This window comes from Nannospalax galili, unplaced genomic scaffold (assembly GCF_000622305.1).
Source record: "Nannospalax galili isolate Female #2095 unplaced genomic scaffold, S.galili_v1.0 scaffold1543, whole genome shotgun sequence".
Taxonomy (NCBI): domain Eukaryota; kingdom Metazoa; phylum Chordata; class Mammalia; order Rodentia; family Spalacidae; genus Nannospalax; species Nannospalax galili.
Genome location: NW_008349228.1, coordinates 53,690 through 77,029, shown reverse-complemented (window position 1 = coordinate 77,029; position 23,340 = coordinate 53,690). Strand labels below are relative to the sequence as shown.

At 38.5% G+C, this 23,340-nt stretch overlaps 1 protein-coding gene across 1 annotated transcript; it reads left to right on the top strand.

The window, feature by feature from the left end:
- The first annotated feature begins 7,329 nt into the window (after positions 1–7,329).
- Positions 7,330–22,907, top strand: Hint3 (histidine triad nucleotide binding protein 3). The gene is made up of 6 exons (XM_008846556.3): positions 7,330–8,061; positions 12,778–12,895; positions 15,837–15,906; positions 17,875–18,001; positions 19,862–19,976; positions 20,324–22,907. Exons 1-5 carry the CDS (start codon positions 7,861–7,863, stop codon positions 19,892–19,894), a joined length of 549 nt encoding a protein of 182 aa, XP_008844778.1. The 5' UTR covers positions 7,330–7,860; the 3' UTR covers positions 19,895–19,976; positions 20,324–22,907.
- The last annotated feature ends 433 nt before the right edge of the window (positions 22,908–23,340 follow it).

Sequence of the window (23,340 nt, the reverse complement as noted above, 5' to 3'; positions counted from 1 at the left end):
TTAAAGTGCTTGATTGTACTAGAATATAAAAGGAGAAAGGAAAAGTCCAACTCAAGGATATATAGTAAATTATAAAAGGCCAAAGAAAATGTAAACTTTATTTTCTTTGGTTTCATAAGAGAAAAAACAATGATTCTTTACTGCAAAATATTTCTGTTTAAAACAGGATTATATTCTTTAAAGGAGAGGAGGAGAACTAATGCCTTCTTTCATCCCAGGTTTATAATACTAATTCAAGTCAGTGTTAACCATTACATAAAATATGTCAGTAAAAATAAAAATTAAAAGAGTAAGTAAATCTCCTTAGTGAGTAATGGAATAGTACTGTTCCTGCCTTTCTGTACCTCCTTCATCTTCTGATCTTGGGGGCTGGGTGTGTCCATCTGTTCTGTTACTTTCTCACCTAGTAACCCTGCTGGCCTAAACAGGACTGACTGGGTAAATTAATGAAAAGCCATGAAATGGGATAACATAGCAGACCTCAGACCACCCTTGCTGTCCCTTCCCTTCCATCCTGGCTGTTTTCCTAGTCCTCCTCACACTTCACATAAATGGATTTGGGGAACACTAAAATAAAAAACAAAAACAAAAACAAAAACGTAATGATGATGGGATGCAATGATCTTCAGGGTCCTTCCTCCTTTATTCTGTAATTGTTCAAAAGATGCTGCTACTGCATATCTGTCAACTGGGGGCACTTGTCCCTTGGGTCCTGACCTAAGGTTTCTGTGAAGCAAGCTATGACTGTTCTATGGGCTTTTGTATGTACTTGCAGCACCCTAAATTCCAAGACAGCTGCTTATACCTTTCCTCCAAGTGGCCAAATTTCTTGCCACCCTGTCTACAGCAGGCAGATCAGTAAGTACACATCCAGCTGTACTGTGAAAGAAGGTCCAGGGATGTCTCCCTTGGTGTCACTTACCCAAGATGCTATAAATATGTACAGGTGTTCTGCCAAACCCCAGCTCTTCTCCCCATCTGCCTTTTTCCCAGAGTTCCAGTCCTGTCAGGGCCCCAAGGGAGGACATCAGGACCTGTGGCTGGGACGGTCACAAGGACTGTTCTGTTGCTGCCTCTAGGTACTTTGAAAAGATGTCCACCACACAATTTTTCTTGAAATGAGGGCTCCACTGTCTGTCTCTCACCCTCATGTATGCTGGGGAAAACTTGCCTGACCTCTTGCTCTTGGTCCTCCTCCGGGTTAGATGTATTCTTTATGAGTTTCACCCCCTTATAAGATTATGTTCAGAAGGCCACCTCCCCTACTACCTAGACTAAGGAACCCTATTCTGAAAAATTACTGATCAGTCTTTTTTTAAAGTACCTCCAGTCTCTCCAACAGGTCCAGGCTACAGTTCATTCTAACTTCTAAGACATCTTCCCAATTCTCTCCTCTACATCCTGCCACCTGTTCCAAAAGGAGAGTGAGGTCAACAGTTCCTGGTTCCATTGCTGGTTTGATTGGAATCCATGGCTGACTACCTTGTTTCCAGGCCTAACAAGACCTCTCATCCTTCTTCTATTGGGTTTTGTCTATTTAACTAGTTGTTAAACTTTATCGGACAACAGATAGCCTCTGTCAAATTAATGTACCTGAAAGCCAGGTACAATCCCATCATCTGAGGATATTGATTCAATGTTTTAACTTGGCCCTAAGACTGGGGGGGGGGATGAAATGGCAAAACTAACTCCATTTTGCTCTAGGTGACTTTTGCTTTGCCCTATGCTTTTACCCAGTCATTCCTATTGCAGCCAGGCAGACAGGGCATCTCATACAGGTAGTTTCAGGGAGTATACTGTTTCTACAATACTGGGATGCTTACAAGTAGTCAGGTAGCATGTCCAATAGTAGGTCCTCCTTCCCAGCTATATCTGCATCTCTATGGAGCCCATTGTTTCTACAATTCTGAGAAACTTGTTTTTCCTGATCCAAACTTTTTGTTAACTGAAAACCTCTTTGTTAACTGACCTGCCCCTACTCTGGTGTAACTACAGTGATCTGATGTAACTATGGTTTTTGGCTTTGCTGCTGGCGTGATGTAATTGTGGTTTTTAAGCTTTATAAATACTGCCCTGCTTTTCCTCAGGGTTGAGAGTTCTGTTGGGCATTAGCCCCTCTCTGACCACCAGCTATTAATAAAGGACTCCTAATTCAACCATCATTCTGTGGCATTCTCATTTGGTATTTCAAGATAATGGCATCTCGCCAGTGATGGAAAGTAGGAATAACATCAAATTGTGGATGAACTTTGTCCTGTTGGATTGGCTATGAAGAGTTAAAGGGAACTGTCAAGGATGATTTTGACATTCTAATGCCTTTTAAGTGAGGAGTTAGCAGGTTTTAGTGGGGGTGGGGAGAGAAGCTTGTATTAGTTACTTTTCTACTGCTGTGAGAAAAACACTGACCAAAACAACTTATAGAAGGAAGCGTTTATTTGAGCTTACATTTCCAGAGGTACTAGAGTCCATAAAGGCAGAGAGGCATGGTAGTAGGCAGCAGCCAAAGCAGAAAGCAGAGTGCTAACATCTTCAAGCAGGCACAGGAAACAGAAGGTAACTGGAAGTCCAGCAAGGCTTAAAAACTCTCAATGCCCACTCCCAGTAATGCACTTCCTCCAGCAAGGCCATGCCTCCTAAAGCCTCCCCACACAGTGCTACCAACTGGGAACAAATGTCCAAATACTTGGAGTCTATGGAGGATATTCACATTCAAACCACCACAAATGTCAAAATACTTGGAGCCTATGGGGGACATTCATATTCAAACCACCACAAAGTTCTTCACTGGAGTTTAGTTTGGGACAGGTCTATGACATATATCTGTGTATGTGATGGTAAAGAAATCAACAGGTTATTCAAGTTTAGAATTCAAGGAAGAAGCCTATACTACAGATTCAATTTTGGGAGTCTTTGGCAGATATATGGCATTTAAAAACCACAGACTGTTGGGGTTGGGGATTTAGGTCAGTGGTAGAGCACTTGCCTAGTAAGCACAAGGCTCTGGGTTCGGTCCTCAGCTCGGAAAACAAACAAACAAACAAACAAAACACAGACTGCATGAAATGACCAAGGGGTGAGTGTCAGTGAAAAAACAAATGAGAAAGAAACATGGGATAAAGCCCTCCAATGTTGACAGAAGTTTGGAAGAAGAGAAAAAAAGCAAAGGACACCAAGAAGAAAGAACTACCAATCAGGTAGCCAACAAAGTATGGTTTTCTGGAAACAAGAGAAGAAAAGTTTATGAAGGGGGAACAAATGACCAATTATCACTGGAAAGATGAGGACTGAGAAGTGACCATTATATTCAGTGGCATGGAGGTTACCAGTGACCTTGACAATAGTTTGGATGTAGTGGCAGCCAAAGCTTGAGAGGAAACAATATGAGAGAGAATGAGATGGAGGCTGGAAGAGTCTGGACAATGCTTTCCTTGTAAGGAGAAGCAGATGAATAGATCGATCTCTCTGTGATTGGGGAAGTAATGTCCAAAATTGACTCTTAGTGCTTGTTACTCATATCAGTAATCCGATTTTCAAACACAGCATATTTTGACATGTTATTACTAGATTTAGGAGACCAGAAAAAGGAAGGACTTTACAGTTTAGAAATAAGAGTCAGAGCCAGACCTGCCACAGCCAAGGAATGTATTCCTTTTATTTAAGGAACACAGTAAAGGGCTTCTGCTGTCCTCAGAAAACAGGCATCAGTGAAGAAAGGCAGAGCGATCTAGACTTATACAGGAACTCTGCTGAATGCAGCTGCAGGAATTTGCTCAGTGCCAGCGTCCTTGGGGGTAATTGAGGGTCTTCTTCCTGAGATTATTTTCTCAGGATGAGCAGGCAAGTTATCTTATGGCACCAAAAGGAGATAAATCGGCCCTGTAAACAGTCTCTGTCAGCCTGGAAAGTGATCAGTTGATAAGGCTTGAGCAAAGGCCAAGCTGCCAATTTGGACCAGTTGGCCACCTTGAGGAATTTATGTCTTCCTTTAAGGAAGCTTATGGCTCTCCTGCAATTTACACATTCTACCAGTTATTGTACATGTAACAGTCATACATTAGGCATTATATTATTCTCTTCATTTTATAAAGAAACAGAAAGTCTTAGCATACAAGTAAGTTAGTCTACATTTTCACAGATGGAACTAGAAATCATAGATTAAAAACTCATGTAGATTTAAAGTTAGCATGTTGTAAATCTGAGTGCTGTTCCCAAAGAAAGTTATATAAAACACTCATTGGACGTAGCTTTGTCTCTGTACATGCAAGGCCTTCACTTCAGCCTGTGTCTTTACCAGGACATAGCTTCCACACAATTTCCAAAAACTTTTGTGTTCTTCCTGATGCTTCCATGGTAGGAAGAGGAAGAAGCAAAGGAGACTAAGAGAAAGAACCAATTAGATAGGGAAAACAAGAGAAGAAAGGTTCACAAAATGGAATCAGATGACCAACTATCACTGAAAGATGAGGACAGAAATGACCATTAGGCTCAGTGACTTGGAGGTCACTGGCAACTTTGATAGTAGTTTCTAAGTAAAAATTTAGGCTAATTTATTTTTATGCTGACTTTCTTTATAAAATGAGAATAGTAGTGTCTAATGTATAGTTCTGTTACATGTACAACAGCATGTCAGAATATCTTTGAAATCTATGTCAAGTTCAAATTTGGGGAACTGGAAGAAAACTGTTTAATGACAGAAGCAATTTCAGGTGTCATCAAGAGTAGAGTCTGAACAAAAGCAACTCGTACAGGTATTTGTGCCAGTATGTAGATGAATGGCCTTCTGAATGTATGTGTATGGCCTTAGACACTAAATGTGGGTGTTTGTAGGAGTCAGCCTTCAATGCTCCAAAACTTCAGAAGGGGCCTAGAGTCTTCAGGCCTGTCTGTGTTTTCATATGTTAATGTATGTGGCGTTAATGTATGTTGTGCTTATGCATATGAATCTAAACCATCTTAGGCCCCTAAGAGTCCTTTTGTTCATTAGACAGTTGTAAAATGTCTACTTACATCTTTTTACTAAAATAGCCCCAAAAGCAAAGAACAAAACTTCTGCCTTTCCCAAAGCTAAAGCCAATGTGAAGGTGTTGACTGTCAAAATACCAGTGCTGAAGGGCATCCACAAGCCACAAAAATTAGATCTGCACATCATCTACCTTCCCGTGGCCCAAAATGCTGCAGCCCCAGAGGCAGCTCGAGTACCCTCAGAAGAACAAGCTTGACTACCACAACATCATCTAGTTCCTCCTGACCACTAAGTCAGCCATGGAAAAGATAGAAGACACTTGTGTTCATTGTGGGTATCAAGGCTACCAAATAACAGATGAAACAGGCTGTGAAGAAACTTTATGCCAAATCAATACCTTGATCAGGTCTGCAGAACAAAAGAAGGCATATGTTTGCATTGCTATTGATTTTTATGTTGCCAATAAAACTGGGATTATCTAAACTGAGTTCAGGATAATTATAAATATACATACAAAGTCCTGTACTTGGCACTATGAGATTGAAAGACACCTGTTCTTGTTGTCAAAGAACCTAATTCCAGGTAGGAAGAAAATAATATGTACATATCTAGGTATAACATGAAAAAGGATAAGTTCTACAAAAGAAGTGATGAAATTCTACTCAATTCTAATAAATTCATAAGGGAGTGTCCTTATTCCAATTTGGATAATTAAAGAAAATTCACAAAGGATGTGGCATTTAGGAGTGATCTGAAAAGTGGAGTTTGGATGTGCAAAGTTGGAAACAAGGATATTTCAGAGAGTGATAATGTAAATAAAAATAGGGCTCAGGGGTGGTGGGGATGGCTCAGACAGTAAATTGCTTGCTATACAAGCATGAGGACCCAAATTTGTTCCTCAGCACCCACATAAAAAGCCTTGACCCTGCTGTTAGGGAGTTAGAGGCAGAGGATCCCAGATGGTTTGCTGGTCAGTCTACTTGAATTGGTGAGCTCCAGATTGAGTGAGAGTGAGAGACCCTGTCTCAAAAAATAAAATGAAGAGCAATAGAGGACACCTGATGTTGACCTCTAGCCTCTGTAAGCACACGTGTACATCTGTGCATACCGATGCATATAGGCATACATACATGAACATTACAAATACATGTATACCACGCACGCATAACACACAAAAAAGTAGAGTGTTATGAATGCATAATACAGACAGGAAAACAGTAATACTTAAATTTGACAAAATCTAACTTTCTGATTCCGAATCCTGCCTCAGAATGTAGAGGGTCTATAAAGCTACCATCGTCATTACCCACCCAAGTGGATAACTGCAAAAGAAATGAAATGTGTCTTGATTGTGTATGTTCTTTTACCTAACATATTATTGGTTTTGATGATATAGTCATAAAAACATTACTGAATTCACAGCGCACTGTTATTATATATTTCTTAAATCAATAAGCACTAATGTCACAACTGTTATAATAAATGAGTCCAAGAAAATTTTCAGTGGAACAAAGGAGTTGTGGCCAGGCATGGAGGTACATGTCTCTAATGCCAGCACAGAACTAGGATGCTCAAACAGGAGGATACCTAGGTGAGGCCAGACTAGGCTACCCAGCCAGAAACCACACACACACACACACAAAAAAAAACAAGCCTATTTTTAAAAGTATATGGATTCTAAGATTAGATAAACCTTTATCTGAACTGTATCATTAATTAGATGCCTGGTAAGGAGAAAGTCTGAATCAGCTTATCTGTAAAGTTGGAATTAAAAAAACTTGCTTGGTTTCACAATTAGAAAACCTTATGTTGCATATTTAATGAACAGCAAGTGCCACATATTGTAAAAAGAAAAGCTGAGGTCAAATACCAAATGATTGCTACCAAAGGCTTTTTGTATGAACATCAGGGAAACCAAGAGCAAGTTGTTGCAGTGGTCCAGATGAGACAAACCGAAGAACTGGCAGGGAACTTCCAAAATATATTCTTTTCTTTGCATTTGCAAAGTCCACTATTTTGATCTACATGTTTGATTCAACAAAAAGTAAGCAGATATTCAAACTGGACATTTTGAGTTTAAATCTTAAAATTACTGACTGAGCAAAAAACAGCAAACATGAATTTTATCCATTTTCTTTAAATCTGCAACTTTAAAAAAACAAACTTTTAACGACCTACCCCCCCCCAACCCCCTAACCCTTGCCGGGCATAGTGGTGCACACCTTTAATCCCAGCACTCAGGCACATAGATCTCTTGGGAGATAGAGGCCAGCCTGGTCTACATATTGAGCTCCAGGCCAGCTGGGGCTATAGAAGATCCAGTCGTTAAAAAAAATCTCACTTTTATTTGTGTGTGTGTAACAGATGCCTAAGGAGGCCGGAAGAGGGCGTCGGATCCTCTGGAGCAAGTGTTGTGAGATGCCAGCAGTGGGTGCTGGGAACCGATCTCCACTCTTCTGCAAGGGCAAGTTCTCTCAACCACTGAGACATCTCTCCAGGCCCAAGACCTTACCTTTTGTAACCATAGCATAATCCATTATAGGGTCACACTATACTATGCCTTTTGGACCTAGGTTACTCTAACTCCCAGCAGGCCCCATTTGGGCGACACGTCACCATGTTGCGGAAAGGGCTCCTGCGTCTGCGCGACTTTACGTCATCACTAACGCGACGGGGGCGGGGCGACTCCCGGTAGTGCCCTTGCCCGCCCCCTAGTGGCGGCCAGTTGCGCCTGAGGCTGTGTGCGGTCTGGTGGCTCACTTTCTTAGGCAAGTCTGGGCTGGTGAGTGCGCCAACTTCCGGCAGGCGAAACACCAGGCGAGCCGCGGGTCGTCTGGAGGTGAGGTTGAGGGACCCCTGCGCTGGCCGCCTGGCCTTGACACCGCCTCTCGGCCGCCATGGCGGAGAAGCAGCAGGTCTTGGCCCAGAAGCCGGTTCCCAGCGGTAGGGTAGCCGCCGCTGCAGAACCTGAAGTGCCCTCGCCCGGGACCTCGAAGGTCGCTGCAAACCCCTCGGAGCCCGGGGACTACGACAGCAACTGCGTGTTCTGTCGCATCGCTGGGCAGCAGGAACCCGACACGGAGCTCCTGCACTGCGAGGTGGGCGGCGACAGGCCCGGATGGGTGGAGACCCAACTGCTGCTCGCAGCTTAGTTGCAGGGTGAAGCTGCTTCTGCCTGGGAACCCCTAATGTCTGCAGCGTGCCTTTGCTTCTGGGCAGGGAGCGAGGGTAGTGACACGCCAGGTTCCCCAGTTTCTCTCTGCGTGCATTTGCAGTAAAGCAGCACTTTGTGCCCGTTCATCACAGGGAGTCTTTTCTAAATAGTGATTTAAAAACTCTGCACACTTCTAATACCGAAACAGAGGCGAAAAGTCGCAGAAAACAATGGTAGTTGTGAAAAAGTGTCAGTTTGGCTGAAAATAGGCTGGGATGGGGTGGGGAGAGTGGTTTGAAGTCTGTTATTAGCTCCCAATTTCCCAACAGCAGAGATGTGCGGGAATGGATTTCAGAGACTTAAGACTTCGCCCAAATATTTTTAAACAGATAGTTGGTGTACTTTTGTCACACCTGTTCCACTTATTTTTAAAGAAACTTTCTGAGAGAATCAGCTTCACAGATTGTGTAAGAATCGTTCATTAATTTGGTAAAAGTAAATCCAGTTATGCACCTGGTTTTGGAGTCAGTGAGTAGACAAGATGAAAGGTCATTCTTAAGATTTCATAATGTTAAAAGGTGGGTCGAATATAGACGAGGAAGCCAGTTGCTTGTGGTGCTGTCAGGTGGATTTACAGTATTTTGTAAGCAGGTGGGAGGGGCACCTAACGATAGTCTAAGAGACTAGAAGTTTTTCAGATATATAACAGAAGATGGCCGGGTGGGAGTAGGGGGAGAATGTCCCCGGTGGAGAGAAACTCTAGTCCTACTTGTGTCATAAGGAAGCTGACCAAAACCGTGTGGCCCAGACAGATCTTTGTCTAATGTGGTCCAAAGGCAAGACAGCCCTGGTCTAACTGGAATGTGGAGTTTGAAGGAATGAGTGATGCAAGATGAGAGGGCAGAGAACAGAGGGTCAGATCATTGAATGTTGAAATTCACGTTAAGGAGTTTTGACTCAGGATGAATAGTTAAATGAGACACTCAAATATCTAATGCTGTAAGCTTGTTAGGAAGGGGTTGAGAAGATACTGGGCTGGTTTTGATGCTTGAAAGATCTTTCTGTCATTATGGAGGACGACTTGTAGCTGACCAGATAGATGGGTCTGGAGGTGTGGCAGCCTGTTAGGAAGATAACTGAAGTAATTTAACTTGAAGTAAGAATGTGAGAGCTGGGGTGAAACAAAAATAGATCACTTTAAGAAATGTTTAGGGGATAAAACATGTAGGACTTTCCAAATTGGACCAGAGGCTCTCCATTGGGGCCAGTATTGCTTTCCAGGGGATTTTTAGCAATCTCTTGAATATTTTAGGTTTTTTGAATATTTATGTGTGTTGTGGCATGAGGTAGGGGATGCTGCTACTGCAGTTGGGTAGGCAGAGACGGGAGTTAACATCATTCTGTGCACTGGACTGCTCCTCACAGCAAAGAATTACCTGCTGCCAAACTCAATAACACCAAGTTAGTTAAGAAATCATGGTATGTAGGAGAATTAGAAGAGCAACAGCCTGAGTTCAGGCAAGTGGACAGTTGTGGTAACTCGGGTTTGCCATGTGGTTTATAAAAATGCAGTGGGACAAAGTTAAGAATTCATGGCAAGAGAGTGGCTGAAGGGATAAAGCCATGGAGTTCATACTGGGAAGTGGGGAGAATGCAGCTGGTGGAAGGATACTGGTGGAATGTGCAGCTCTTGTACAAGTGATCACAGTTGCTGTGATTTCAAGAGTGCAACCAACATGTTTTCTTGGTAAGTCAGCATTCCACACTGTTCCCCCTTCCTCTGCTCATATATCCTCTCTGCCCCATCTTCTTTCATAAAGAATATTTTTAGAGGAACTAATCCATCTAGCATTTAATTTTTTCGTTACATATATGCCTATATAATGTATTCACATATTCATCATATGTATTCATGTAAACACCTAGAAACTATTGGGCTTATATCAGGTGTGGGATGCTTATAATTAAGTACAGAGGAGATTATTTGATTTGGAGTAAATGGAGTTATCAGTATCATGTGGGATTTGTTTGGGAAACCTTTCCAAAAAAAGTTTAAGATAATTCCTCACCATAGATCTCTATATAACATTGTCTTATTGTATTTTGCAGAGTTTAGTTAAGCAAAGGCTATACCATGCATTCTTAGCAGGGGACATGTCAGTTGCAAGGGCAGTATCTTACCTTTTTTATGTATGAAGTACAGATATACGTAAATACATAAATGGATACATATAGCTGTGATACTAATATCTCATGATATTGGGTCAGACATGGTAAGGCACATCTTTACTTCCAGCATTCAGGAGGCAGAGGCAGGTGGATCTCTGTGAGTTTGAGGACAGCCTCATCTACATAGTGAATTCCAGGCCAGCCAGGTCTGCATAGTGAGACCGTCTCAAAAAAAAAAAAACCAAAAAACCCAATATCTCACGATACTGATATAAATTATCTTTAAATGCTTTTAAAGTGGTAAAATAGAAATGGAATAACCATTTGAGAAACACTGCATTAAATTTCACCATGCTTGAGCTCATACTAAGGAAATATCTCAGTGCTAATGTGACTTCCCCTTCTTTAATCAAAATTGTCTTAGATAGCATGCTACTGAAATTTTTTTTCAAATGCACTTGACTGTTTGCTTTAGATAATCAGGGTGCAGTTGCTATAAAGGAACTATTCTAGCTATTTTGATAAACATTTTAAGGAATTGTTAGAAAAAAAAATCATTGAAAGGGTGGGAGGAGTAAGTTCTAGAATAGTCTGTAGGAATTACAACCAGAATAGCATTGTAGAACCTTATACAAAATAGCTAAATCACTTTTCTACTCCTTGCTTTTTTTAAAAAAAAATTCAGAGTCTATCATGGAAATAATTTCATCAGTATATAAGGATCTTTCACATTTCTTTTCATAGATCTGGGTGTGGTGGCAGGAGCAGGAGAATCTCTGTGAGATCAAGGCCAGCCTGATCTACATAGCAAGTTCCAGGCCAGCTGGGGCTACAGGGAGACCCTGTCTCAAAACAAAACACAAGTTTCTTTTTATAGATATTCAGTACTTCATTGTATAGTTTTACCATAATTTATTTAACCAACATTTTAGTTGAGTTATGGACGACATTTGGGTTCAGTTTTTTTGCTGTCATAAGTCATGCTGCAAAGAAAAACTGTGGGCTAGGGTATAGCTCAGTGGCAAAATACTTGCCGAGAATTTGTGAGGCCCTGAGTTTGATATCCAGCACTTGAAAAATTAAAAAGAATATATATACATATAGTCTCATATTTTTAGCAACACGTCTTTGGAAAAGGAGGATAGTGTTTCTGGAAATGAGAATCTGAATCATGGCTGAGGTCAGTAGTAGCAATGGAAGACTGCATGATAGCACAGAACCAGTTTCTATACTTTAAAATCATGGAGGAAATCTAATTCACAGCAAAGGCTACCTAAAACATTAGATTTCTTTGCTTTTAAATTAGAAAACAATTCTGTTGTGTGCACGTGGTGTTTGTGTATATGTGTGTATACACACGTGGAAGCCAAAGATCAACACTAGGTGTCTTCCTCTGTTGCTCAACACCTTATTTTTGAGACAGGGTCTCTCACTGAATCTGAAACTTGTGGATTTGACTAGACTCAGTGGTTGAGCCTCCAGGACCCTCCTGTCTTCATCTCCCAGCATTGTCATACCTGGCTGTTTATGTAGGTGTTGGAGCCCTGAACACTAACCCACTGAACCATTTCCCAGCCTAGGTTTCTTTGCTTTTGAAAAAAAATTTTTTTAATTGAATTTTTCCAATACATTTTGATCATATTTAGATCCCTCCCCATCCACATCTCTTACTACTCTCTTCCCAATTCAATATACTTTGTAACTATATATATATATATTCAAATTTGTGTCTCCAAATGACTTTCAGTTTGGGTCTATCCACTGAAGCCTGGTTAACTTACTAAGAGTCCCATCCTTGAAAGAGACTGTGTCTCGCCCTCCCAGCAGCCATGGATTGCCAATAGTTCCTCAGGTAGGGTTGGGGTTTCTTACCCATTTCCCCATGTCTGTGTTGGAATTTTGCTTTGACAAGAATTTTATCTTATCCTTTTCCAAATATTCTATAGATATCAATGTTTAAATTTAATACTTAGAAAGACCATAATAAAATGGATCAAAATTTATGATTGTTGTGCTTATTAGGATAACTAAGAACAACTAAGATTACTAGTGTGGGTATGAGGTCCTTATTCAAGTTGAATTCTGACTCCTGGAATGGAGAATTGATGAGCAATGTACGCTCAGGGAATTTTGCTGAGAGAAGCTATGTTTGTTGATTTTGATTTGATTTGATTTGATTTTAATTTTGAGTAATAGGATGGGAAAATGAATAATGAAATTAAAACAGATTTTGGTAATGAAATTTCAGTGAATTTTACTCATAATTGTTTCTTGAAATTGACTTTATGTGATATTTTGTTCTTTGGAATAAGTATCTCATGACAGAATCTGAAGCTTGTTTTTATAAACTTTAGGTACAATCATAAAATTACTCAATAGGCCTGAATTGTAACATAACCCCCTACGCCCCTTTCACAGATTTATAGTCCCACCAGAATAATGTTAGGAAATTAATTTTAAAATTCATTAACAAATGTGCTTTTCTCTTCAGAATGAAGATCTAGTTTGCTTCAAAGATATCAAACCAGCAGCACTCCATCATTACCTTGTGGTACCAAAGAAGCATATTAGAAACTACAAAGAACTAAACACAGATCAGATAGAATTGGGTAAGATGATGGCAGTCTTCTTATATCATCTTGAACTGGCTTTGGCCTTGGCAGTGATGATTAAAGAGAAACATCCAGTCAGGTATTGTCAAAAAGAACAGTAGGACTTTTTGAAACTTTCCATTGTAAGACATCAAGTAGACCCAAAAAATGAAACAATATAACCCTCATGTATTTGTCATACTACCTTCATTGTTTACTAACTTGTGGCCAGTCTTTTATCATAGATTAACCTTCCAGAGTGGATTTGAAGTAAATTCCAAGCATCTTATTTAATCATTAAAATCTCTAGGAGAGGGAGCTAGAGAGATGGCTCGGGGGTTAAGAGCACTTGGCTGCTCTTGCAGAGCAGGTTCAGTTCCCAGCACCTATGTGGGTGGCTAACAACTCTTTGTAACTCCAGTTCCAGGGATATGATGCCCTCTTTTGACCTCTGTGGGAATTGCATGACATGGGTTCACTTCCATACATGCAGGAAATACACTCGTACACATAATAAAAAATAATAAATAAAATATTTTTTAAAAGTCTGTAGGAGATAGTGAATGGTATTTTTTTTTAAATAATGCTTTTCTTGACTCTAAAATGAAAAGATGCTATGAAAAATAACAACTTGTGGTATAGCATGTGAGCTTATATTGCCTGATAGTCCTGTTTATGCCTGCCTGATAATCTCAAATGCAGATAAATTAGTACCAGAGTTTAAGAGATTTTAATGTTGAGTTTTTATGCTTCTGAGAAGATGATTCTGAGTTTTGTTTTCCCACTCATGGCTCCCGTGACTGCTCAGATATCTTTTCCTAAAACATTTTTCAGTTCACTCCCAATCTGTTTAGTAGGCTTTATCACAGGGTCTTAGATTAGTTTTGTCAGTACTGTAAGGTAGGCTACAATATATGGAAAGGGGGCCAGACTTTTAAAAGGTAGCTAAGAATACAGTTCATGAACATATAGGTGTCAGAATTACCAGTTTTAAACTTGATTCTAAATACTACAAAGCTCTTTATTCATCTGAAGTTCTATCACTGTGTTTGAGAACATTTGTGATTTATAATCACAAGATCACTTAGGTTTATAGATATAATATTTAAACTAAATTTACCTGACTTACTGATTGTTAGTTACTGTATGATTCTATGTAATTCTTTTGGTTATATCTTAGAGAAATATTTTAGCTCCTTTGGAAGTTTCATTTTCTCTTCAAGGTGGAGTTAGGTTGGTGGAGAATAGACACTGCTGTAATAACTAGTTTTCGTAAGTATTGCATATTAGATTTTGAAGTTGATTTGGGATTTCATTATATTGCTTTTTATGCTTTTATTTCAGTATTTTCATATCAAGTTTAAAAGTTGTTGTAATTACCTTTTACATTTTCTATAAGTAATAGAAATAAAAATCACATGGCAGAGCTTGATAACACTGCCATACCCAGTGACTATTATTTGTAGAACTCCACTTAGTTGCAGAATACATGTTTTTTAAGAACATATGCTCACCAAGGTACATTAAAATATAGCTTGTCATATTTCTTTTTGTTTTGTTTCGTTAAGACAGAGTCACTTTAGCTGGCCTGAAACTCATCCCAGGCTGGCCTCAATCTCATCTCAGGCTGGCCTCAGTGTCATCCCTGGCTGGCCTCAAGGTCACAACTTCCTCCTTGCCTCTGCCTCCTGAGTACTGGGCACCATACCCCTCAAAGCTTGCCACATTTCATGTGCTTGAAGTCTTCCAGAATTTATTATATGACGACAGTAGAATGAGGTTAGATATTTAGCATAGCAGTAAATTTATTTTATTTTGAAATAAATTTAAAATTTTTATTTAATTTTTTTAGCAGTAAATATTTTTAAATTAAACAGATTTCTAAATAGTTACTAAGGGACTGGAAAGATGTCTCAGCAGTTATGAGCACTAGCTGCTCTTGCAAAGGACCAAGGTTCTGTTCCCAGCACCCTCATGGCAGCTAACAACCATCTGTAACTACTACAGTTCCAGGGGATCTGACACCCTCTTCTGGCCTCTTTGGGCATTGCACAACATGGGTGCACTTATATACATGCAGCAAAACACATGTTGAAAAAATTAAATCAACTAAATAGCTACTAAGTAAATATATAGAAGATATTTTTAAACTAAATAATACTTTTTGAGGGCTGGAGAGATGGCTGAGAAGTTAAGAGCACTGACTGCTCTTGCAGAGGACCTGGGTTAAATTCTCAGCACCCACATGGCTGCTAACAATTGCCTGTTACTCCAGGTCTAGGGCATCTGATGGCTTCTTCTGACCTCTGTGGACATTATATGACATGGGTGTACTTACATGCATACAGGTAATACACTCATACACATAAAATAAAAATAATAAAATATTTTTTAAATAACACTTTTCTAAATCCTAAATAAATTTTAAAAGACAATATTTTGGATTGCTAAATAAATATGCAACATATTAATATCTGTGGGATGCAACTAAAGCAGTTCCTAGAAGGAAATTTGTAGGCTTAAGTGCTCATATTAAAAAGTGAGTTTTAAGGAGCTGGAGAGATGGCTCAGTGGGTAAGCATGCTCACTGCTTTTCCAGAGGACCCAAGTTTGCTTCCCAGCATCTGTGTTGGGTGGCTTGTAATTGTCTGTAACTCCTGCTCCAAGGGATCTGATACCCTCTTCTGGCATCTGTGAGCACCTGCACACATGTAATATACATATACACAGACATACACACACACACACACACACACACACACACACACACACACTCACACACACACACAAATAAAAATCTTTTAAAAAGGAAGAGAGTTTTAAAATCAGTGATTTCAGTGTCCACTTTTAAATACCAGAAAAAGGCAAATTAAGCTCATGTTAGTATCCAAGAGGAAATAAAAAATTTAGTGAGCTTAATATATCCATAGTATAATGTAGTTTCTTTCCTGTTTTATAGTTAAGAACATGGTAGCTGTTGGAAATGCTATTCTTGAAAAGAATAATTTCACTGACTTCACAGATGTGAGGTATGTATGCTTTGGGTAGAAATCAACACATATTATTGACTTTTCTGAAATTTGTCTTTCATGAGAAGAGATGCATCAGTGGCAGATTCGTTCTTTAAATGCGGTATTCCTGAAAGTGAGACACCTCAGCATCTGAATACCTTCACTTGTAGTTTGGACAGAATAGCAAGTACATATAGTGGATAGGTAAAACAGTGTAAGTCTTCTGTGGTGGTGTTTGTTGTTGTTGTATGTGTTGATTCATACAAAATTGTGGCTAAAGGGTATTTTCTTAGACAAATATATGATTTAAAAATGCATTAATGGGGATAGGGAAATGGTTCAGTAGTAAGAGAATTTGCACTACAAGCCTGAGGACCTGAATTTGAGACCCCAGAACCCAAGTAACAAGCCAGGCATAGCTGCATGCTTGCCTGTAACCCTAGCTCTGTTAGGGGCAGAGACAGGAAGATCTCTGGGGCTTGCTGGCTGCCAGCCTGGCTCCAGGTTTACTGGAGGATCTGGATTCAAAAGTATAAGGCAGAGAGTGGTAGATCTGGACATCAAATGTCCTCCTCTGGCCTCTGAGTGCACCGCACACCTGTGTACATACCATACACACATGCACTCCTCCCCTTGTTACTCTCACTCTCTCTATTACTAGATTTCCAGAATAAAATTAACTTGAATTGTTGGGTGAACTGAACTACAATTTAACAAAGTTCAACTGATTTTTAAGAGGTTATATCATAGTTTAGATACATTTTTATTTAAAAGAATCATCTTAATACATGTTTTATAAAGCAAACAGTTATGAATATATTCCATCTAAATTACCTTTATTATTTAACAAGAAATTTATATGATGATAGTAGTTTTTTTTTTTTAATGATGGTATGATTGCTTGTTGGAATGACTTTTATTAATGGACATAATCTGGACTAATGACTTGTAATTAACCCCAGCAAAACCATGCATTTGCTGTTAGGTCAGATGACTAGGGTATCTCCCTGGCAACCTCAATTTGGTACTCCATTCTAAGATAATGGATGACTATGAGTATGCTTGAGAATTAACATACCAAAGCACTGCAAGGCACACCCACCTACTGGTAACTGCAGAGGTTGGGAAGAAGTGTGACCTTGGATGAATTGAGGTACTAGGAATGGTCTATTGAGATAAGGGTGGAGCTGAAGCTGGAGAAAACATTTTGAATAAAATTTGGGTGGGCAGTGGAGGTGTACAACATACACAGGAGTGGGACAGGGACAGAGAACAGGTATACCACACCATGGAGGCAACAGAGTTCCAGAGTCACTTCCGTCAGCATTGGGTGAGGACACAGACAGCTCCATCTGCACGTGCTGAGGGGATGAGAGATCCATCAGCACAGTTCTGGGAGACAGCCAGTTCTAATAGATGGCTAGGGGAACAAGTGTCCCTCGAGCTTGGGGTTTGGGCCTACTTAAGAATCAGGCTTTTATTTTGTTCGGGATAGTTGTAATGTTGGTGTAGTAAGACCCACATTTGCTCTTATTACTGAAATATTGTTGGTTACTTAAATGTCCCCACTTTATTAAAGGTGAAAGCCTGCCATCTACTGGAAAGGTCTTGGACTAAAGGAACACAGCTACTTGACTATCCAGTAGATTTGTTTTGACATTCATTACAGGGTCCTAACTTCACAAAATTAAAGCTTAATATGATAAGGACTGGCATGATTAAAAAGGATGTCAACTCACACTTTCTAAAGGTTGTACTGAGGTATAACATGCTGTTAAGACTTTCTTTGATAAAAGGTTTATATTACTGTGAATTTCAACATGAAGAGGAACTATGGGAATACTCGAATACATAAAGAAAATAATAAAAGATCTATGAATGGTGATTTGTCTTACTTTGGATATCTTTAATGTTTGTATGATTAAACATGAAAAGGAATTAAAAATCTGGAAAAGTGATTTATCAGTTATCTCTTATTTGTTTCAGGATGGGTTTCCATAAGCCTCCATTCTGTTCCATTTCTCATCTACACCTTCATGTTATAGCTCCAGTCAAACAGTTTGGCTTCTTATCAAAGTTGGTTTATAGACCAGATTCCTTTTGGTTCATCACAGTAAGTAATATTGTTATACTAGCAACATAACAATACATTTAAAGTATTTATCCTTTTTGTTAGTTTTTCTTTTCTTGACAACATTAGTCACACACACAGCTCTCTTAATCTTGACCACCCATTTTAACAAATTGCTTATACACAACCAGAAAATGTATACATATATTTACTTTTTTTTTTTTTGTCTTTGTGAGACATGTCTCCCTGTAGCTCCAGCTGGCCTTGAACTCACAGAGCTCTGCCTGCCTCTGCCTCCTGAGTGCTGGGATTAAAGGTGTGTGCCACCATGCCCAGCTATATTTACTTTTTATTTATTTATTGGTGATAATGATTGAATCAGGGTCTCATTATGCTAGTAGGCAACACTTTCTTCTACTGAGTTATAACTGAAGCCACTCCCTCAACCCCTGTCCTTTTTGATTTTATGACAATGTCTTGCTATGTCACTCATATTGGCCTTGAACTTGAAGTCTTCCTATCTCAGTTTTCTAAGGAGCCAAGATTACAGTTACATGCTACAATTCCCAATTCCAAATAATATTTTTAATTTGGGGGATTTTTTTTTATGTGGTATGATCTGTAGTAAGAGAAGCTATGAATAAACCTTTGTAATCAGGACACACACACACACACACATACATACATACACATATATACATATACATACATATATATAAGAGCACTGGCTTTATATATCAGAATATCAAGAATTCAGATCTGTCTCAGAACAGACAAAATGACCTAAGAATTCAGAAATGTCTATAAATTCTGGCTCCACGTGCTACCTGAAAGACTACATACAAATTACTTTCATTTTTAAAGACTCATTTTTTTTTGTTTGAAGTACTGAGGGTTGAGTGCAATTCAATATTCTTGTATATCCTCTGCTTGTACACACACAGTCTTCCCCCTTATTGTCCCCACCACAGTGGTACACCTACAATCAGAGGACCAACACTGACACATCATCATTATCCAAAGTCCTTGGTTTACCTTAGGATCCACTCTTGGTGTTGTACATTCTATAGGCTTTGACACATGTCTAATGATATGTCATACAGAATAATTCCCCTAAAAATCCTCTGTGCTTTACCTGTTCATCTCACCCTCCCCTCTTGTCCTTAGCTACCACTAATCTTTTTATGTCTTCAAAATTTCTACTCTTCAGAATGTCTTATAATTGGAATCACATAGTATGTAACTTAAGATTCACTTACATCATTTAGTAAAGTATACTTGTTTCTTCAATGTCTAGTTTATTTTAAAAACTTTTATTGAGTACCTTTATTATAGTTTATAAAACTATTATATTTTCTTTTTGTAAGATTTTTTTTCATTTAAAAAATTTATTTATTTTGTATGTATGAGTGTCTTGCGTGCATGTATGTAAGTGCACCCATGTCATGGAATGCCTGTGGAGGCCAGAAGAGGATGTTGGATCCCCTGGAACTAGAGTTAAGAATGGTTTAGCCACCATGTGGGTACTGGGAACCAAACCCTGGGTCCTCTGCAAGAACAGCCAGTTCTCTTAACAGCTGAGCCATCTATCCAACCCCTTGTAAGATTTTTTTTCTGGTTTTTTGAAAAAGAGTCTCCCTGTAGCCTCAGCTTGCCTGGAACTTGCTATGTAGACCAGGCTGGCCTTGATCTCACAGAAATTCATCTGCCTTTGCCTCCCAAGTGCTAGGGTTAAAGGCATGTGCAGCCATGCCCAGATACTTGTAAGAGACATTTAAAAACAAAATATGTAGGTCATTGCTCTTTTGGTTTCACTTACTATAATAGGAATGCCAAGAGAATTATTTGGGAGGCAGTGATATGTAGAATTAAAACATATGCCTTTTTATCTTTTAATTTCAGGCTGAATATTTGCTTGAAATGCTAAGAAAATAAAAATGTGAACAGAGGAAGGTTTTCCTAACCTGGTTCAGCATGAGCTACTATTGGCTCTTTGAAGTCTAACTGCAATTGGAAGGTTTGCTGAGTTTTATATGACATTACTACTGAGCAGCCTTACATCTTTTCTGAATGTCTATTTTCTGAGATCTGTAATATAGTTATATGGATACTTTTTCATTGACTTAATTGTTTTAATGCTTATTTATGTAATGGTTTTATTAAGATACCATAGCTGAAAGTTCATTTAATACAAATTGTGTTAAAATGCATACTATATTTTTTAAAGTTCAAATTTCACTACTTACTGTTCTTAATAATGATTTATTTATAATGAATATACTGGCATTGAAAGTTGGAATTTTAAAATTTTAAAATTTCTTTTTATTTTTATTTTATGTGTATGCGTGTATTGCCTGCATGTAGCTAAGTACACCGGTGTTGTGCAATGCCTGCAGAAGACAGAAGAGGCTGCTGGATCCCCTGGAACTGGAGTTACAGACAGCTGTTAGCTGCTATGTGGGTGCTGGGATTCGAACCCAGGTCTTCTGTAAGAACAGTCAGTGTTCTTAGCCACTGAGCCATCTCTCCAGGCCCCCAAAGTTGGAATTCTTATTGTTGTGCAAGAGATAAAGAAATTAGCTATTTCCTGATAGGTCTATAGTTTTACACATAAGTTTTCAAAATAAAAAATGCCATACTACCCAGTATTCTCTGATCTTCCTGATGGAAACAGTGAAATATGTGTCACTTTTCACTCATTTCAGAAACTGGTTTCTACAAATATATGTATGCATAGACATACATATAATATACCCTTAGTCTTTTGGGAAGACACCCTCTAAGTCTTTTAGTGCGTACTTGAAACCCAGGCTAATACCACACCCTATCCCATTTCCCCCCTATATATACATACCTGTGATAAAGTATAATTTATAACTTAGGCATAGTAAGAGATTCATAACAATACTAATAAAACAATTATAAGAGTATACTTTAATAATATTGCCAGTGTCAGTATTGTGTTTTGATGCCATTAAATTAAATACAAGTACTATAATACTATGACAGTTAATCTGATAATTGGGATGTTACTATAGGTGAGTAGTATGTACAGACAGTATAGATGATTCATATTCCCAGTGGGATTGAGTGGGATGGTGTGAGAGTTCATCTTTTAATTTAGAGTTGCATGTAATTTAAAAATGCATGAATTGTTTATTTCTAGAGTTTTATTTAATATTTTCAATTAACTACAGGTAACTAAAACAATGGAAATTTAGGCCTCAGAAAGTGAAACCTTAGCTAAGAGAGACCTCCTTTAATGTGTAATTTTTAATGAGAATTTATAGTAATAAGCAATTTGGTTATCTTATCAGAATTTATGTGCAGTTTTACCTATAAGGACATAAAGAAGGAAGAAACATAAATTAGTAATAGTAAGAATGACAGAAACTGTTGCCGTATGGTTTGTTTTTGTATCAAATGAAAATAAAAAGGGGTTAGACCTAGCTTTTGTTATGAAACAGAACTGATTTGAAAGTAGAAATAGATGTAGATGAGGAAATTCATTTTAATAGATATTGTTGATGTTTTTGGTATGTCACTTCATGAAGAATGTTTATTAAGAATTGCCTTTTGGTATCTACAGGCACGTAGTGAATGTGAATGCAGACTAGGTACTGGAAGCTGATTCTATTGTGTGCCAATGTACACAGAAAGGAAAGGAATGTAAAGATGAGTGCATTATTGGAAACTGGCTAAGATTACTAGTTATTGTTTCTTGTTTTGACATGATACTAAACAATTTTAAGGAGCAGAATACATATTACAGTACTTAGTTACAACATTTATAATTGATGTTCTCTAGTTTGATTAATAATTCATTAATTCAGCAAGCACTTATTTAACATTTAACATGTACCAAACACTTTCAGTGTCTAGAAATAAATGATGGAGAACAATTTTCCTTCAGTTTCCAGAAATCATTTAGTAGATTTTAGTGTGCTAAGTGTGGTGATACTCAGAGAACAGGCTGTGAAGGGGACTACTGCAGAGAGTACGTGGTAGATGACAGTAGAACTGAAATTCAAGACAGTGTTGGGCAGATAGTGAGTGGCAGTGGGGCTGAGAACCTTTTGTTCTGCTTCTACTGTTATTTTGCATGAATGTCTAGATTTCAGCTGGTCCATTAGACGCAGAGAAAGGGATTTGCAAGTAGGGGTTATGGCCTCTCAAAATTAGGTTAATAGGTTTTACAGCACTGCCTTGCGTAATAGCTCCCCACACATTTACATAGCTAATTGCAAGTTTTTATGTATATACCAGTTAAAACATGACAAGCTTCTGGGAAGGTGCAACCTTTGAATGTTTTATTCTGTGAACTTGGAGTGATGTTATTGACATTATGATAGCACATGAAAGGTATTTAAGGAATTCTCAAATGCCTTTATGGACCTTTAAAAAATGTGATTGGCAGTTGATTCAGTTTCTATAGGCTTATACCCTCTCATGGGCCAGTGAGATGGCTCATTGGGTAAAGTGCTTGCTGCCTGACAACATAAGCTTGAGGACCTGAGTTTAATCCCTGAAGTCCTGTAAACATGGAAGGAGAGAAAGGATGCCACAAAGTTGTCCTCTGGCCAACAAATGCTGTGACATGAATACCCCCCCATACACATAATAACAACAATGGCAATAATAAATACGGTTTTAAAAAAGAAAACCTTTGACCCAGCACTTGAAAGCACACTTTTAGTGTGAGTTCTCTTTAGTTATAGAGATGAATAATTAAATTACTACAATTAAAATTGACTTAGCCTTTTTGGTAGTGTTTGGTAACTCTTTACCTGTCCATAGTATTAGTTCAAAGCAAAACTAAAGCCTTGCCTTAAAAATATTTAAAGTGGTACTGAGAACATTATTTATGCATGTGATACTATTTGTATAATTGTGAAATTGTTATAAAGTAACTAGACAAAAATGAAAATAAAAATGAAGTACCTTGTCATGTTTTGCCTCTCTGGACTCTTTTGTCTGAAAAAAAATTAATATTTTTTATGAGTATGACTATATTGCCTACATGTATGTAAGTGCACCGTATAATGCAATGTCCATAGAAGTCAGAAGAGGGCATTGAATTCCCCTGAAACTGGAGTTGAAGACAGTTGTTAGCTACCATGTGGGTGCTGGGAATTGAACCCAGGTCCTCTGCAAGAGCAGTCAGTGCTCTTAACCACGGAGCAATCTCTCCAGCCCCACTTTATGAACTTTTTTAAAAAATAATTTATTGAGAATTTCATACATGCATATAATCATAAAAGGTGTTTTGTTCAAATCCATGCCTACTCCCTCCCCTCAATCTCCTCCCATAATCTCCCCATCAATTTTTTCTAATAACTTCATGTACTCTTTCTTTTTTTTTGATACTCTAACATCTCCCC

What these genes read in the sequence shown, in the direction of transcription:
- Hint3 (XM_008846556.3), top strand. Translation starts at nt 7,861, where the DNA reads ATGGCGGAGAAGCAGCAGGTCTTGGCCCAGAAGCCGGTTCCCAGCGGT. An exon ending in CGGAGCTCCTGCACTGCGAG is followed by an intron (nt 8,062 to 12,777) that starts GTGGGCGGCGAC and finishes TTTTCTCTTCAG; the next exon opens with AATGAAGATCTAGTTTGCTT. An exon ending in ATTCCTTTTGGTTCATCACA is followed by an intron (nt 18,002 to 19,861) that starts GTAAGTAATATT and finishes TTTTAATTTCAG; the next exon opens with GCTGAATATTTGCTTGAAAT.